This window comes from Ammospiza caudacuta, chromosome 32 (assembly GCF_027887145.1).
Source record: "Ammospiza caudacuta isolate bAmmCau1 chromosome 32, bAmmCau1.pri, whole genome shotgun sequence".
Lineage (NCBI taxonomy): Eukaryota > Metazoa > Chordata > Aves > Passeriformes > Passerellidae > Ammospiza > Ammospiza caudacuta.
The window spans coordinates 3,894,074-3,909,853 of NC_080624.1; the positions used below are offsets into that span (position 1 = coordinate 3,894,074).

Below are 15,780 nucleotides of genomic sequence, written 5' to 3' on the forward strand. Positions count from 1 at the left end.
ATCCCCCTCACAGGCTCCATTTTCCACTCTCACAGATTTTATATTTTCCCCCTCCTTTACCCCTCACAGGGAATATTTTCCCCTGGGTCATCCTGTATTTCGGAGGACCGGTGAAGACAAAAAAGTGCGGGAGGAGCCGGAGGAGGAGAAAAAGGGAGATCAGAAAGGGGTGGAGAGAGGCGGAGCGAAGGAGGAGTTATGTAAATGTTGAGTACAAGCATGCAAATAACACTCCGCCAAAGGCATCATGGGAGCGAAAATTTGCTGAGATTTTCGCGATTTTCGGGGTCCGTGCGTACAAAACGCGGGAGCAAAGCGCGGGATGGGATGCAGAGAACGTTCCAGAAGGGTTCGGGAGCGGGCGCGGTGCGGCGCGGGGGCGGCCGTGAGGTGCGGGCGGGCCGGGCGGGGCCGGTGGCGGCGCTGGGGCATGCGCTGGTATCGCTTCTCGGCCTTTTGGCTAAGATCAAGTGTAGTATCTGTTCTTATCAGTTTAATATCTGATACGTCCTCGATGAGAGGACTTTATATTAAACGGATTTTTGGGCTCGGGAGTTGGACCCGGAGCTTGCTCCCTCCGCTCCGCGCATCGTCCCGGTATTGCAGTGCCTCCGGGAACGGTGCACCCCCAACGGGGACCTTCTGCTGGTGAAAAATAGATCTAAAATAATCCTGAATCGTGATTCTATCGCGATACGGACCCCATGGTCCCGGTACTGCAGTGCCTCCGGGAACGGTGCACCCCCGACGGGGACCTTGCACTGGTAAAAAATAGATCAAAAAACATCAGAAGTGGTTGGAAATCGTGAGTGCATAGCGATAGTAGCCGTGTTTTAACCTCTTCGTAACCTTTTCCAATGTATTTTTTTCGTGCTACACTCATTGTTCGGGTATTGTAGTGCCACCGGGAACTGGGCACTCCATACGGGGACATTTCGTTGGTGAAAAATAGATCAAAAATTTTCTGCAACTGATAGAAGTTCTTAATTATTTTTGCGGTATCACCTGTGGTTCAGCCCATTGCTATCTTTTTACAACCGCGGCTGCTATCGCGATATAATCACGATTTGTCCCAGTTTTAAATGCTTTGGACCTATTTTTCATGATTCATAATTCCCCGTTTGGGGTGCATGGTTGTCGGTGACACCGCAACGCCAGAGCGGTAAATATAGCACAGAATGAGTGAGCTGTAAAAGATAGCAATGGGTTGAACCACGGCTGATACCGCAAAAATAATTAAGAACTTCTATCAGTTGCAGAAAATTTTTAGTTTATTTTTCACCAACGAAAGGTCCCCGTATGGAGGTGCCCCGTTCCCGGTGGCACTGCAATACCCGAACGACGAGGACAGCACGAAAAAATAAATTATAAAAGACTACGAACAGGTTGACCCGCGGCTGATACCGCGATATAAAGCACGAACTCCAGCCTCTACTGCATAATTTTGATCTATTTTTCACCAGTGGAAGGTCCCCGTTAGGGGGTGCACCGTTCCCGGAGGCACTGCAATACCGGGACCATGGGGTCCGTATCGCGATAGAATCACGATTCAGGATTATTTTAGATCTATTTTTCACCAGCAGAAGGTCCCCGTGCGGGGTGCACCGTTCCCGGAGGCACTGCAATACCGGGACGATGCGCGGAGCGGAGGGAGCAAGCTCCGGGTCCAACTCCCGAGCCCAAAAATCCGTTTAATATAAAGTCCTCTCATCGAGGACGTATCAGATATTAAACTGATAAGAACAGATACTACACTTGATCTTAGCCAAAAGGCCGAGAAGCGATACCGCCACACGCCCCAGCGCCGCCACCGGCCCCGCCCGGCCCGCCCGCACCTCACGGCCGCCCCCGCGCCGCGCCGCGCCCGCTCCCGAACCCTTCTGGAACGTTCTCTGCATCCCATCCCGCGCTTTGCTCCCGCGTTTTGTACGCACGGACCCCGAAAATCGCGAAAATCTCCCAAATTTCGCTCCCATGATGCCTTTGGCGGCGTATCTCTGGCTAATTTGCATAACGCGGCTGCATCACCGCCCGCTCTGAAGCTCCGCCCCTTCACTTGATGCGCGCAACGTGATTGGTGAACTGCGCGCTGGGATTTGCATTCGCTCCGCCCCCTGCTCTCCGCGCGGGCTGTGCCGGTGGAACCGGGATGGGGACAGTGGTGAGGACTGGGCCTGCCCCGTTTGAACTGGGACGGGGACACTGCTGGTATCCCGATGGAATCACGATATTCAGTCATTTGTAAGATATTTTAAAATCTTATTTTTCACCAGTGAAATGTCCCGGTGTGGGGTGCACGGTTCCCGGAGGCACTGCAATACCGGGACGATCGGTTTGCTATCGGTACCATAGAGGTCATATCGTGATATACTCACGATTTACGAAGTTTTCAGTCTATTTTTCGCCAGCGATAGGTCCCCGGTGTGGGGTGCACCGTTCCCGAAGTCACTGCAATAGTGGGATGGTGAGTTATGAAACAGAACGAGGGAGCTGCAGAAGCAGCGCGATCTGCACCAACATGGCTGATACGGCGATAAAATCACGATTTCGGTAGGCTTGATATTTGTAAATCTATTTTTCACCATTTGAGTTCCCCGCTGGGGGTGCACCGTTCCCGGAGGCACTGCAATACCGGGACCATGGGGTCCGTATCGCGATAGAATCACGATTCAGGATTATTTTAGATCTATTTTTCACCAGCAGAAGGTCCCCGTGCGGGGTGCACCGTTCCCGGAGGCACTGCAATACCGGGACGATGCGCGGAGCGGAGGGAGCAAGCTCCGGGTCCAACTCCCGAGCCCAAAAATCCGTTTAATATAAAGTCCTCTCATCGAGGACGTATCAGATATTAAACTGATAAGAACAGATACTACACTTGATCTTAGCCAAAAGGCCGAGAAGCGATACCGCCACACGCCCCAGCGCCGCCACCGGCCCCGCCCGGCCCGCCCGCACCTCACGGCCGCCCCCGCGCCGCGCCGCGCCCGCTCCCGAACCCTTCTGGAACGTTCTCTGCATCCCATCCCGCGCTTTGCTCCCGCGTTTTGTACGCACGGACCCCGAAAATCGCGAAAATCTCCCAAATTTCGCTCCCATGATGCACTTGGCGGCGTATCTGTGGCTAATTTGCATAACGCGGCTGCATCACCGCCCGCTCTGAAGCTCCGCCCCTTCACTTGATGCGCGCAACGTGATTGGTGAACTGCGCGCTGGGATTTGCATTCGCTCCGCCCCCTGCTCTCCGCGCGGGCTGTGCCGGTGGAACCGGGATGGGGACAGTGGTGAGGACTGGGCCTGCCCCGTTTGAACTGGGACGGGGACACTGCTGGTATCCCGATGGAATCACGATATTCAGTCATTTGTAAGATATTTTAAAATCTTATTTTTCACCAGTGAAATGTCCCGGTGTGGGGTGCACGGTTCCCGGAGGCACTGCAATACCGGGACGATCGGTTTGCTATCGGTACCATAGAGGTCATATCGTGATATACTCACGATTTACGAAGTTTTCAGTCTATTTTTCGCCAGCGATAGGTCCCCGGTGTGGGGTGCACCGTTCCCGAAGTCACTGCAATAGTGGGATGGTGAGTTATGAAACAGAACGAGGGAGCTGCAGAAGCAGCGCGATCTGCACCAACATGGCTGATACGGCGATAAAATCACGATTTCGGTAGGCTTGATATTTGTAAATCTATTTTTCACCATTTGAGTTCCCCGCTGGGGGTGCACCGTTCCCGGAGGCACTGCAGTACCGGGACCATGGGGTCCGTATCGCGATAGAATCACGATTCAGGATTATTTTAGATCTATTTTTCACCAGCAGAAGGTCCCCGTGCGGGGTGCACCGTTCCCGGAGGCACTGCAATACCGGGACGATGCGCGGAGCGGAGGGAGCAAGCTCCGGGTCCAACTCCCGAGCCCAAAAATCCGTTTAATATAAAGTCCTCTCATCGAGGACGTATCAGATATTAAACTGATAAGAACAGATACTACACTTGATCTTAGCCAAAAGGCCGAGAAGCGATACCGCCACACCCCCCAGCGCCGCCACCGGCCCCGCCCGGCCCGCCCGCACCTCACGGCCGCCCCCGCGCCGCGCCGCGCCCGCTCCCGAACCCTTCTGGAACGTTCTCTGCATCCCTTCCCGCGCTTTGCTCCCGTGTTTTGTACGCACGGACCCCGAAAATTCCGAAATTTTTCCCCAAAAATGCTCCCAGAATGCTTTTCGCGCGCGGCTCAAGAACTCTGCATAACCACGCCCCATTATAAGGTGACCCGCTCGCTCTGACGCCCCGCCCCTTCAGCCTTGGAGCGCAACGTGATTGGTGAACTGCGCGCTGGGATTTGCATTCGCTCCGCCCCCTCCGCGCCACCTGGGCCGGACTGGTGGCGCTGGGATGGGGACACTGGTGGGGACTGGGATGGGGACAGAGATGGGGACTGCTCCTGCCCAGTTTGTACTGGTCCGAACTGGGATGGAGACACTGCTGGGACTGGTCCTGTCCGGGTTTTACTGGTCCGAACTGGGATGGGGACACTGATGGGGACCGGTCCTGCCCAGTCTGTACTGGTCCGGACTGGGATGGGGACGCTGGTGGCACTGGGATAGGTGCACTGGGGGGACTGGTCCTGTCCGGGTGTTACTGGTCCAAACTGGGACACTCCCAGGCGTTCCCCCCTCCCTGCCCCCCCCCCCCCCCGCTCACCAATGACGTCACGCCCCTCCCCCCCCGGGGGTCCCCCCTGTCCTGGGCGTTCCGCGCCCCTCCCCCCCCCAGGGGACCCCGCGCTCGGTGCTGACTCAGGGGCCGCGCCCTCCCCTCCCCTCCCCCACCCACAGCTGGATCCGCTCAACAGCTGGAGCGGGAGGGGGGGGGGGAGGGGAGCCGGCCCTGCCCTCCCCCACTGCCCCTCCCCCACCCCCCCCAAAAAAAAAAGGACTCAGGAGCGGGGTGGGGGAGGGGCAGCACCGACCCTTTATTGCCCAACCCCCCCCCCCCTGCCCCTCCCCCACCCGGCGGGCAGGGCGGGAATGGGGGAGGGGGGCAGTCCCAGTTTGGGGTTAACGATCCCCCAGTTTGTGGTTAAATTCCCAGTTTGAGATTAACAATCCCAGTTTGGGGTTAAAAATCCCAGTTTGGGATTAACGATCCCAGTTTGTGGTTAAAAATCCCAGTTTGGGATCTGTCCCAGTTTGGGGTTAACAATCCCAGTTTGGCGTCCCCTCCCAGTTTGGGTTTAGCAATCCCAGTTTGAAGCTAACAATCCCAGTTTGAAGCTAACAATCCCAGTTTGAGGTTAACAATCCCAGTTTGGGGGTCCTTTCCCAGTTTGGGAAGGGGCGGAGTGCAGTGGGGGGAGCCCTGAACTGGTTTTGGGGGGGGGGTCCCAGTTTGAGCTGTCTCCCCCAGTTTGGGAGGGATCCTCATCCCAGTTTGGGGTAACCGCTCCCAGTTCGGGGCTCCTTTCCCAGTTTGGAGCCCCAGTTTGGAGCCCCAGTTTGGGGTGTCCCTCCCAGTTTGGGGTCCCCCCCCGTCACCCTCATCCTCAGTGGGGGCTGGGCAGGGGTGGCCGGGGGGGCCTTCCCAGTGCTCCCAGTGCTCCCAGTATGAGCAGCGCCCCTCCCAGTGCCGCGGGCAGCGCGAACGCCAACCCCACCCGCAGGGAGCCCAGACTGGGAGGGGCTCGGGGGGCAACTGGGGCAGCTGGGGGGGCAACTGGGGAAGCTGGGGGGGCAACTGGGGCAACTGGGGCCACTGGGGCAACTGGGGGGGCAACTGGGGCAGCTGGGGGGGCAACTGGAAGGGTCGCTGGGGCAGCTGGGGGAGTAACTGGGGCAACTGGGGGGGCAACTGAGGCAACTGGGGGGGTAACTGGGATAACTGGGGAGTCCTTGGCCTTTGGGGGGCTTACTGGAGGGGTAACTGGGAGGGTTTGGGGGGCAACTGGGAGGGTTACTGGGGTAACTGGGGAGTCCTTGGCCTTTGAATGGGTAACTGGGGGGGTAACTGGGAGGGTTTGGGGGGCAACTGGGAGGGTTACTGGGGTAACTGGGAGGCCCTTGGTCTGTGGGGGGGTAACTGGGAGGGTTTTGGGGGTTGGGGGGGTAACTGGGGGGGTAACTGGGGGGGTAACGGGGGTAACTGGGAAGTCCTTGGATTTTGGGGGAGTAGCTGGGGGGGCAACTGGGAGGGTAACTGGGAGCAACTGGGATTTAGGGGGCGCAACTGGAGGGGCTGCTGGGGGGTCCTTGACCCTGGGGAGGGTGACTGGGGGGGTAACTGGGACAACTGGGGGGGTAACTGGGGCAAACTGGGTTCTGGGAGGGGTAACTGGGATAACTGGGAGGGTAACTGGGACAAACTGGGGGGCTCTGGGGTTGGGGGGGTCAGTTGCAGGGGCAACTGGGGGCAATTGGGATTCTGGGGGAGCAACTGGGGGGGAATTTGGGGGGTCCTGGGGGGTGAAGGAGGAGATTTGGGGGCTCCTATGGGGCCTGGGGGAGGGGCTGAGTCCATGGGGGTCCCTTTGGGGGTCCCTTTGGGGGTCCCAGGGCTCAGCCTCGGGGTCGGGGGTCCCATGGGGGTCCCCTATGGGGTCATCCTGGGGGTCCTCATCACTGTAGGGGTCCCCATAGGGGTCCCAGGTCCGGGGTTGGGGGTCCCCATCCCCATAGGGATCCCAGGTCTGGGTTTCGGGGTCCCCGAGCTCATTCTGGGGGTCCCCATCCCCATAGGGGTCCCAGGGCTGGGTCTGGGGGTCCCTGGGCTCACTCCGGGGGTCCCCATAGGGGTCCCAGGTCCTGGTTTGGGGGTCCCCATCCCCATAGGGGTCTCCATAGGGGTCCCAGGTCCGAGTTTGGGGGTCCCTGGGCTCATTCTGGGGGTCCCCATAGGGGTCCCAGGGCCGGGTTTGGGGGTCCCGGCCCCTCCGGAGGCTCCCGGGCTCGGGGTCCCTGTAGGGGTCCGAGGGGGGGTCCCAGGGCTCCTCTTCGGGGTCCTCATCCTCGTAAGGGTCTCCATAGGGGTCCCCATAAATGTCGGGGTCCCAGGGCTCCGTTTCGGGGTCCCCGTAGGTGTCGGGGTCCCCATAGGGGTCCCCGTAAGGATCGGGGTCCTCGTCCCTATAGGGGGGCTCGGGGGAAGGGGGCAAATCCCGCCCAAAATCCCGGTGGGAGCCCCCGAGGGAGTCCCGGTGCCACCCCCGGTACCGGGGCGGTTCCAGCCCCCGCTCCCCGGGCGAGTCCCGGTGCGAACCCTCCCGGGAATCCCCGTGCGGCTCCCGGGGCCGCGCCGAGCCTGGATCCCGGTCCCGGTGCCAATCCCGGTCCCGGTGCCAATCCCGGTCCGGCCGCAAATCCCGGTGCAAACCCCCGGTGCCCTTCCGGAGCCGAATCGTCCCGGGAATCCTCGGGCAAATCCCGGTGCCGATTCCGCTGCCCGCCGGGCTGGGAATCCTCACGGAAATCCTGGTGGGAATCCCGGTCTGGATCCCGGTCCAAATCCCGGCGCAGGTCCCGGTTCCAATTCCGGTGTTGATCCCAGTCCAGATCCCGCTCCGGATTCCGATCAGGATCCCGGTGCAGATCCTGGCGGGAATCCCGGTCCGAATCCCGGTCCAGGTCCCGGTGGGAATCCCGGTCCAAATCCTGGTGAGGATCCCGGTCCAGATCCCGGTGCAAGCCTCGGTGCCTTCCCGGTGGCAAATCCTCCTGGGAATCCCGGTCCGAGTCCCGGTCCAGATCCCGGTGGGGATCTCGGTCTAAATCCCGCTCCGGATCCCGGTCCCGATGCCTGTCCCGGTCCCGGTTCAGGTCCTGGTGAGGATCCCGGTCCAAATCCCGGTCCCAATCCCCGTGCGAGCTCCGGTGCCGCCCCGGCCGCGTCTCCCGGTGCCTCCCCGGTGCCGAACCCCGCTGTGGATCCCAGAGCGAGCCCGAACGCGGATCCCGCTGCGAATCCGGGTGCGGATCCCGGTCCCGATCCCGCTCCAAATCCTCCTGCGAGCCGCGGTTCCGCTCCGGTACCGAATCCCGGGCCGAGCCTTCACCTGCTCCCGTCCCGTCCCGCCGCCGGTCCCGGGCTCTCCATCCGCGGCCGCTCCAACCGCGCCGGGACCCCTCGGGCAGCTCCGGGTCAGGGGTCCCGGGCTGTCCCCCGATGCCCTGGGGAGGGGTCCCGGGCTGTCCCCGGTGTCCCCGGCGGCGGCGGCGGCAGGTGACCCCGTCGGGCTGCAGGACGAAGCCGCGGTGACAGTGACAGGCGAAGCCGCCGTGGTGGTTGAGGCACATGTGGTGGCACACGGCGGCCGTGCGACATTCGTCCCTGTCCCCGCAGCCGCCCGCGGCCACCGGCCCGAAACCCAGCGGGCACGGGGCGGGGGTCGGCGGCACCCCCGGGTCCCCCCCCGCCGGCGCCGCCACGGCCACCAGCGCCACCAGCGCCACCAGCATCGCGCTGCCACCTCCTCCTCCTCCTCCTCCTCCTCCTCGGGATGGGGCGCAGCCGGACCCGCCCCCCCAGTCCCAAATCCCAAATCCCAAATCCCAAACCCGGCCAAGGGCGGCCCCGCCGTTCCCCAAATGCCAAACCCCAAACGCGGCCCCAACCCCTCCCAAAATCCCAAATCTGTCCCCACCCTGTCCCCACCCCCTCCAAAATCCCAAACTCGTCCCCACCCCGGCCCCACCCTCCCCGCAAATCCCAAATCCCAAATCCCAAATCCCAATCCCGGCCCCGCTCCCCCAAAAGCCCAAGGGAGGCCCCGCCCCTCCGTGCCCCACCCCCCAAAATCCCAACCCCGGCCCCACCCAGGGCCCCACCCCCGGCCCGGCACCGCCCCCTTTTTGGGGACCCTGCCCCCCCCCCCCCCACTTTTTGGGGTCCCAGAACAGCCCCACCCCCACCCCCACCTCGTTTAGGGGACCTCAAAGTGACCCCAGGGTGACCCCACCCCCTTTTTGGGGACCCCAGGGACTCCGGTGCCATCCCCCTGTCACAGGTGTCACTGTCACTGTTCCAGGTGTCCCTGTCACCGGTGTCACCCCAGGCTCTGTCACCTCTGCCACCGTCACCGGTGTCACCACCCATCACCCTCACCCTGTCACCTCTGCTACTGCCACTGCTGTCACCCCCCTGTCACTGTTGACTGTGGCCATCACCCCATCACTGTCACTGGTGTCACTGTCACTGGTGTCACCACCCGTCACCCTCACCCTGTCACGGTCACCCTGTTCCTGTCACTGTGTCACCCTAGGCTGTGTCACCAAACCGCCACTGCCACCTCTGCCACTGTCACTGCTCCGCCACTGTCACTGTCATTTGTCACTGCCACCCCTGCCAAAGTCACCGGTGTCACCCTGCCATCGTCCTCACTCTGTCACTGCCACCCCTGCCACTGTCACCGGTGTCACCCCCTGTCCCCCCAAATAAAACCCCAGGTGCTGCAGTGGTGGGGGAGAGGCTTTATTGGGGGGTGACAGTGGGGTGACAATGGGGTGACAGAGGTGACAATGAGGTGACAATGGGGTGACAATGGGGTGACAGAGGTGACAATGAGGGGACAATGGGGTGACAATGAGGTGTCCCCTCAGTCCAGCGGCCCCGGGGTCCCGTAGAGCTTCACCAGGGCCCCGCTGAGGGAGGGGCCCAAATTCCTGTGGGGGGGGAGAGAGGAGTGAGACCCCCAAACTGGGGGGGAGGAGAGGGGTGAGACCCCCAAATTGGGGGGGGGGGGAAGAGAGGAGTGAGACCCTCAAATTGGGGGGGGGGGGGGGAAGAGAGGGGTGAGACCTCTAAAATTGGGTGGGGGGAGAGAGGAGTGAGACCCCCAAATTGGGGGGGGGGAGAGAGGGGTGAGACCCTCAAATTGGGGGGGGGGGGAGAGAGGGGTGAGACCCCAAAATTTGGGAGGGGGACAGTGACGGGGGTTTGGGGACACAGGAATTGGGGGGGACACGGAAATTGGGGGGGGGGGGGGGGGGGTCGTTGGAGTTGGGGGGTCCCCATGATCTGGGGGAATTTCCTGGGATTTGGGGGATCCCAAGATTTGGGAGAATGTCCCACGATTTAGGGATTCCCAGAATTTGAGGTTCCCAGGATTTGGGGGACCCCAGGATTTGAGATTCCCCAAAATTTGGGGGGGTTCCCCAGAATTTGGGATTCCCCAGGATTGAGGGATCCCGGGGTTTGGGGTTCCCCGGATTTGGGGTTCTCCGGATTTGGGGGAATTTCCTGGGATTTGGGGATCTCAGGGATTTGGGGGGATTCCCCATATTTGGGGTTCCCCGGATTTGGGGGAATTTCCTGGGATTTGGGGTACCCAGGATTTTGAGGGAATCCCGAGAATTTGAAGCTCCCCAAGATTTGAGGTTCCCAGAATTTGAGGGTCCCAGAATTTGGGGGAATTTTCCAAGATTCGGGGATCCCCCGAGTTTGAGGCGCCCCATAATTTGGGTGGGGGTCTCACCTCTGCGCGGGGCCGCAGCGCAGGGCGCTCAGCACCTCCCGGCACTTTTGGGGGTCCCGGGAGGGTCCCAGGGCGTCCATCAGGCTGTGGGGGGAGGGGACGGGACACAACTCAGGGGGGACCCCCCCCCTCAAAATTCTCCCCAGATCCCACCCTCAGGACCCTCCCCACGGGCCAGGTCCCTTTTGGGGGCCATCAGAGCCTGGGGGGTCCCACACGGGGGACCCCAACCCTCCCAAAACCCCCCCCAGATCCCACCCTCAGGACCCTCCCCCACGGGCCAGGTCCCTTTTGGGGGCCATCAGAGCCCTCATGGGGGACCCCAGCCCCCCCCCTCGCCGTCCCCAGCCCCCCCCTCCCGGACCCCCCAAAGCCCCCCGGGACCCCCGGACCTGGCGGGGGTGGGGAAGCGGCTCAGGACGGCCCCGGCCCTGCCCCCGCCGAGCCCCCCCAGCTGCAGCAGCTGCCGCGCGAAGACGGAGCCCACGGTCTGGGCCTGGCGAGGGGGGAAAACGGGGGTCAGGGGGACCCCCAGAAACACCCCCAGCCCCAAAATGCCACCCCAGGACATGGCCTGGGGCCTGGGGGATCGGGGCACCCCAAAATCCCCCAACCCCAAAACACCTCCGACCCCAAATCCCAGCCCCCAAATGCCAGCCCGGGACACGGCCCCCACCATCGGGGCCTGGGGGGAGGGACGAAAATGGGGGTGAGGGGACCCCCAAACAACCCCCCCCTCCCCCCCCGCGTCCCTCCTTTGCCCCTCCCCCCAGGACCAATTTAGGACCCCCCCTCCCCCTTGGGGCCACCCCTGACCCCTTCAACCCCCCCAGACTCTTTTAGTGACCCCTGGTCCTCCCCCCAGAAAACCCCAACCCCCTTCAGGACCCCCCCCCCCCCCCCATTTTACCCCTCCCCACCTGGTTCTTGCCCCCCCCCCTCGCGCAGCCTCTGCAGGGGCAGCAGGGCCAGGGGGGTCCCGGGGGGCTCGGGGGGGGCCCCGGGCGGTCACAGCGCCCCCCCCACGCCCTCAGCACGCGGCCCTGGGGGGAGGGGAGGGGGGGGAGGGGGTCAGAGACCCCCCCCCCTCCTCAGTGAACCCCCCCCCCCCCCCCCAATTTTCCCTTCCCCCCCCCCGGGTCACAGAGGGGACTCTGCGTTTTGGGGAGGGGTCTCAGGGCTATCCGTGACCCCCCTCCCAAAATCCTCCCCCCCCCCAACCCTTTTCCCTCCATTTCCCCCCCCTCAATCCCTCCCCCCCCCTCCCCCAAACCCCCCTTTGTGACCCCTCCCCAATTTCTCCGTGTCCCCCCCCCAGGCTCACAGAGCGGTCTCCGTGTTTTGGGGAGGGGTCTTGGGGATACCCATGACCCCTCCCCAGAATTTCTCCCCCATCCTTTTTCCCTCCGTGTCCCCCCCTTCTATCCCCCCAATTGCCCCCCTCCCCAAAATGTCCCCCCCACCCCCAAACCCCCCCCTTGTGACCCCCCCCCATGTCCCTTCCTTGTCCCCTCATTCCCCCCCAAATTTTCCCCCCATTTCCCTCCCCTCAACTGCCCCCCTCCCCAAAATGTGCCCCTCCCCCCCAAACCCCCCCCCAGCCCCCCCCGAAGCCCCTCACCCCAAATCTCCTCCTCAGCTGCTCCCCCAGCACCCCCAAATACGCGGCCGTGTCCGGGGGGTCCCTGGTGCGCACCACGAACAGCCCGTCCACCACCTGGGGAGGGGGCTCTGTGTAATTCGGGGAGGGGTCTCAGGGGTCCTGGATGCTGGGGAGGGGTCTCTGTGTTTTGGGGAGGGGTCTCGGGGGCTCTGGATTTAGGGCAGGGATCTCTGTGGGTTTTGGAGAGGGGTCTCTGTGTTTTGTGGATGGGGTCTCAGGTTACCTGTCTATTTTGGGGAGGGGTCTCAGGCATCTCTATGTATTTAAAGGAGAGGTCTGGCGGTACCTGTGTGTTGGGGGGGGTCTCTGTGTATTTAGGGGAGGGGTCTCAGGGGTACCTGTGTGTTGGGGAGGGGTCTCGGCGGTCTCTGTATTTAGGGGAGGGGTCCCGGGGGTACCTGTGTGTTGGGGTGGGTCTCTGTGTACTTTGGGGAAGGGTCTCTATTTTGGGGAGGGGTCTCTCTATTTTGGACAGGGGTCTCTGGTACCTGTGTGCTGGGGCGGGGGGGGTCTCTCTGTGTTTAGGGGGGGGTCTCTAATTTGGGGAGGGGTCTCAGGGGTATCTGTGTGTTGGGGGAGGTGTCTGTGTATTGAGGGGAGGGGTCCTGGGGGTACCTGTGTGTTGGGGAGGGTCTCTGTATTTTGGGGAGGGGTCTCCAGTACCTGTGTATTTTGGGGAGGGGTCTCTCTGTATTTAGAGTAGGGGTCTCAGTGCAATTTGGGGAGGGGTCTCAGGGGCCTCTCTCTGTATTTAGGGTGGGGGTCTCGGGGGTCTGTCTGTAATTTGGGGAGGGGTCTCCGGTACCTGGGTGCTGGCGGCCGCCTGGCGCAGGCTGGGCAGGGGCAGGGCCAGGGGCTCCCCCGGCCCCGGCGCCTCCAGCAGGAACACGGGGAGGCGCAGCCCCGAGCGCCGCAGCCGCGCCTGCGAATCCCAGTCCAACCCAGTCCAACCAGTCCAACCAGTTCAACCTGGGCCCCCCAGTCCATCCCAGTTCAACCACTTCAACCAGTTCAACCCAGTTCAACCTGTGCCCCCCAGTCCATCCCAGTTCAACCAGTTACCCACCGTGCCCCCCAGTCCATCCCAGTTCAACCAGTTCAACCAGTTCAACCCAGTTCAACCAGTGCCCCCCAGTCCATCCCAGTTAAACCAGTTACCCAGTGCCCCCCCCCCCCCCCCCCCCCCGTCCATCCCAGTTAAACCAGTTAAACCAGTTACTCACTGTGCCCTCCAGTCCAACCCAGTTAACCCAGGCCATCCCAGTTAAACCAGTTACCCACCGTGCCCCCCAGTCCATCCCAGTTAAACCAGTTCAACCAGTTACCCACTGTGCCCCCCAGTCCATCACAGTTAAACCAGTTCAACCAGTTACCCACTGTGCCCCCCAGTCCATCACAGTTAAACCAGTCCATCCCAGTTCAACCAGTTAAACCAGTGCCCCCAGTCCATCCCAGTGCCCCCCAGTCCATCCCCGTACTGGGGCGCCGCAGCCAGAACTGGGACAGGAGGGGGATATCCCAGTTAACCCAGTCCCTCCCAGTTACCCCCAGTCCCTCCCAGTTAACCCAGTCCCTCCCAGTTACCCCCAGTTAACCCAGTCCATCCCAGTTAACCCAGTCCCTCCCAATTAACCCAGTCCATCCCAGTTAACCCAGTCCCTCCCAGTTAACCCAGTCCATCCCAGTTAACCCAGTCCATCCCAGTTAACCCAGTCCCTCCCAGTTAACCCAGTCCATCCCAGTTACCCCCAGTCCATCCCCGTACTGCGGCGCCACAGACAGAACTGAGACACAGGGAGGGGGCATCCCAGTTAAACCAGTCCCTCCCAGTATAACCCAGTGCATCCCAGTTATCCCAATTGCCCCAGACCATCCCAGTTACCCCAGTGCTCCCCAGTCTCCCCCAGTTTGCCCTGGTTATTCCCAGCTCCCTCCCAGTCTGTCCTGGTGCCTCCAAGTCCCTCCCAGTTACCCCCAGTCCCTCCCAGTGCCCCCCAGTCTGTCCCAGTCCCTCCCAGTCTGTCCCAGTGCCCTCCAGTGCCCCCCAGTCCCTCCCAGTGCCCCCCAGTCCGTCCCAGTCCCTCCCAGTTCCCGGCCCCACCTTCTGCTCCCGGTACCGCCCCGTCCCTGATGCTGTTCCCCAGATCCGCCGCCGATTTCCGCTCCACAACCACGTCCAGCGCCAGCTCCCGGGGGGCGTGGCCTGGGCGGGGTCACACATGACCACGCCCACTCAGAGCCACACCCACACTCCCAGGCACACCCCCCACACACAAAGGGGTGGGGTAAATTCCAGGCCCCACCCACTTATCATGGCCACGGCGAGGGTGTGGTTTGTCCTTGGCCACGCCCACCACGTGGGGGCAGAGCCAGAATTTGACCACACCCAGGTGAGGTTACCCCCAGCACATCAGACCACACCCACCCATCACCATGGCCACACCCCCAGTGCCACACCCACAACGCATGGCCACACCCACCCGTCACACGGCCACACCCCCAGTGCCACGTCCATCACATCTGACCACACCCATCCATCTCAATGGCCACACCCCCAATGCCACGCCCATCATGTCTGACCACACCCACCCATCCTTGGTCACACCCCCAGTGCCACACCCACCAGACATGACCACATCTATCCATCATTGGCCACACCCCCATAACATCTGACCACACCCACCCATCACCATGGCAACACCCCAAGTCCATGGGTGGGGTCTGGGCCTGGCCACGCCCCCTCTGACCACACCCAACCAATGGCTGTACTGCTCTGGGGGCGTGGCCATCACCTGACCACACCCATTAGCGATGACCACACCCACTCCAGCTGCCCCACCCAGCCAGTGGGGTGTGGTTACCCCCAAGCCCCGCCCCCTCGGCCACACCCACCTGTGGGCGGGGCCTTCTCTCGCGCCACCCACAGGAAGTCGCCGACGTGGAGGCGCCGCAGCAGCACCGGGACCCCCCGGGAACGGAGCAGGGCCGGGACCCCCCCCGGAGGGGCTGCGGGGACAGCGGGGGGGACATTGGGGACAATCAGGGACAGCGGGGACAATCAGGGACATTGGGGACATTGGGGACAGGGGGGACATTGGGGACAATCAGGGACAGGGGGGGACATTGGGGACAATCAGGGACATTGGGGGGACATGGGGGATTGGGGACATTGGGGACAATCAGGGACAGGGGGGACATGGGGGACAATCAGGGACATTGGGGGACATGGGGGATTGGGGGACATTGGGGACATGCCATGGGGAACGGACATTGGGAGCGTGGCGTGGGGGCATTGGGGACAATGGGGGGACACGCTATGGGGACGGGTGACATGGGGGGACACGAAAGGTGACACAGGGGTGGCAGGGACAGGAGGTGACAGGGACTTGGGGTCACACAGGGGTGACAGGGACATGGGGGGGACACTGGGGACAGGGGGTGACAGGGATATGGGGTGACAGGGACAGGGGGACAGAGACACGGGGTGACACAGGGTGACAGGGACAGGGGGTGACAGGGACAGGGGGTGACAGGGACATAGGGTGACAGGGACAGGGGGTGACAGGGACAGGGGGTGACAGGGACAGGGGGTGACAGGGACATAGGGTGACAGGGACAGGGGGTGACAGGGACAGGGGGTGACAGGGACA

At 62.4% G+C, this 15,780-nt stretch overlaps 1 protein-coding gene and 4 non-coding genes across 5 annotated transcripts in view; 1 reads left to right on the forward strand and 4 right to left on the reverse strand.

Annotated features, from left to right (window-relative positions):
- The first annotated feature begins 440 nt into the window (after positions 1-440).
- LOC131570142 (U2 spliceosomal RNA) lies at positions 441-631 on the forward strand. The gene has a single exon (XR_009275846.1). It is a non-coding gene; the product is annotated as a U2 spliceosomal RNA (small nuclear RNA).
- A 963-nt stretch (positions 632-1,594) lies between these two features.
- Positions 1,595-1,785, reverse strand: LOC131570152 (U2 spliceosomal RNA). The gene has a single exon (XR_009275855.1). It is a non-coding gene; the product is annotated as a U2 spliceosomal RNA (small nuclear RNA).
- Positions 1,786-2,714: 929 nt separating this feature from the next.
- Positions 2,715-2,905, reverse strand: LOC131570153 (U2 spliceosomal RNA). The gene has a single exon (XR_009275856.1). It is a non-coding gene; the product is annotated as a U2 spliceosomal RNA (small nuclear RNA).
- A 929-nt stretch (positions 2,906-3,834) lies between these two features.
- LOC131570154 (U2 spliceosomal RNA) lies at positions 3,835-4,025 on the reverse strand. Its single transcript, XR_009275857.1, has one exon. It is a non-coding gene; the product is annotated as a U2 spliceosomal RNA (small nuclear RNA).
- Positions 4,026-9,588: 5,563 nt separating this feature from the next.
- MUS81 (MUS81 structure-specific endonuclease subunit) overlaps positions 9,589-15,780 on the reverse strand; it is a 6,763-nt gene continuing 571 nt past the window's right edge. Inside the window, 9 exon segments of the mRNA XM_058822322.1 lie at positions 9,589-9,655; positions 10,468-10,551; positions 10,860-10,963; positions 11,388-11,510; positions 12,089-12,184; positions 12,936-13,052; positions 14,232-14,252; positions 14,254-14,333; positions 15,023-15,136. Of these exon segments, the coding sequence (XP_058678305.1) occupies positions 9,589-9,655; positions 10,468-10,551; positions 10,860-10,963; positions 11,388-11,510; positions 12,089-12,184; positions 12,936-13,052; positions 14,232-14,252; positions 14,254-14,333; positions 15,023-15,136 (806 nt within the window).